This window comes from Ammodytes marinus, assembly GCF_949987685.1.
Source record: "Ammodytes marinus genome assembly, chromosome: 17".
NCBI classification, from domain to species: Eukaryota; Metazoa; Chordata; class Actinopteri; order Uranoscopiformes; family Ammodytidae; genus Ammodytes; species Ammodytes marinus.
Window position 1 is genome coordinate 24,299,719 of NC_137221.1, and position 1,462 is coordinate 24,301,180.

Sequence of the window (1,462 nt, forward strand, 5' to 3'; positions counted from 1 at the left end):
TAAAATACACAAAACCAAACACTGGAAAAACAAGAGCACGCATAATCTCAGCACGTTTGTCCTCATCTCTGTCTTCCTCTCTGGCAGGGTCCCCTGAAGGGCTTCCTGGAGGCACTGGGCAAGCTCCAGAAAAAGTTTTATGCTAAAGGCCAGCGCCTGAACTGTCCCATCCGAACATACTTGGTCACAGCTCGTAGCGCAGCCAGCTCTGGAATCCGCGCGCTGAAAACCCTCAGGGCCTGGGGCCTGGAGATAGACGAAGCCTTGTTCCTGGCCGGAGCTCCGAAGGGCCCCATGCTGGAGAAGATCAGGCCTCACATCTACTTTGATGATCAGATGTTTCACGTGGAGGGAGCGGCTGAGATGGGCACCATCGCTGCCCATGTGCCCTATGGCATCGCACAGAAACACCCCAGAAAGAAGTAGTCAGGGAAGTGGACAGCAGGACCTCAGGTGCAAATGACAAGGTCATCCAGCCACAAGCCGGCTGAGAAACATCTTAAGGAAGAGCAAAGTAAAGTCTAGAGGTGTCAGAGAGCTTGTAAAGAGGAACTTGTATTGCATTTTTACATGGAAATGCATCATTTCCATATTGTAGCAAATGTGTCGTAAGTCTGTTTTATCACAATGTAAACTGTTGCAGCTAAATGCTATCATGTTAGGTGTTAGATACAGGTCTGGAACCTGAGATGACCTGGATCCCAAGTGTCCCTTTAGACTTTTTAAAGCTTTAGTCTACTTAAAACTATGTGTTTTGTCAAAGTCTTGCTTTACACAGGAATTTTTAAAGGTGCTCGAATGTCATTGCGACCTGCTATTTTTCTCACTACTGCTTGTCTTTGTGAAGACACCTCACCAGTGAATGATGGAGGATACAGAATGAATGGCTTAACTGATATTCACTCCTGTTTAAGAAAGGCACAGAGACTATTACGGCCGTGGGAATACAATGGCAATAAATGAAGAATTAGCACAATGCAGAGTTAACGTAAGGTTAAAAAGTACACCGATGTATGATAGCAGAAGAGTCAGAATTTAGAGTTTATGTTTGAATCGATTTACAGAGTTTGACTTCACCAGTATGTAAAACCGTTTGTTTGTAACTTTATGCTGTATCGTACTGCAGATAGCATAACTATCTTCTGTTGTTTGAGTCCAAAACAAATATAGCAATAAGTTTCAGTTGGTGCCTTAGTATCATTGAAGACACTGTGTTAGCCATTAAGGCCGTTAAAATTCACTACGGGCTCAGATAATCTGCATGGAACGAAACATATGGTGATCCCCTGACATTTTCGTGATGCTTAACACAGGTCAAAAATGTACAAAATTGTATATTCAGTTCATGACATCACATCTCAAAAAAGATTACTGAATCACAGTAAGACTCATCTGTAAACGGTACAAAGTAGCATGCTAAAGTATCTCTTTGTAGCACGTTTCATAAATGTTTTTCATAGTA

The 1,462-nt window shown here is 42.7% G+C and overlaps 1 protein-coding gene across 1 annotated transcript in view; it reads left to right on the top strand.

The window, feature by feature from the left end:
• Positions 1-505, top strand: part of nt5c1aa (5'-nucleotidase, cytosolic IAa) — a gene marked incomplete at its 5' end in the record, with an annotated part of 23,366 nt that extends 22,861 nt beyond the window's left edge. The window contains one exon of the mRNA XM_080045460.1: positions 88-505. Coding sequence (XP_079901586.1) covers positions 88-426 — 339 coding nt within the window. The 3' untranslated portion in view covers positions 427-505. The remainder of the gene's footprint in view (positions 1-87) is intronic.
• Positions 506-1,462: the final 957 nt, after the last annotated feature.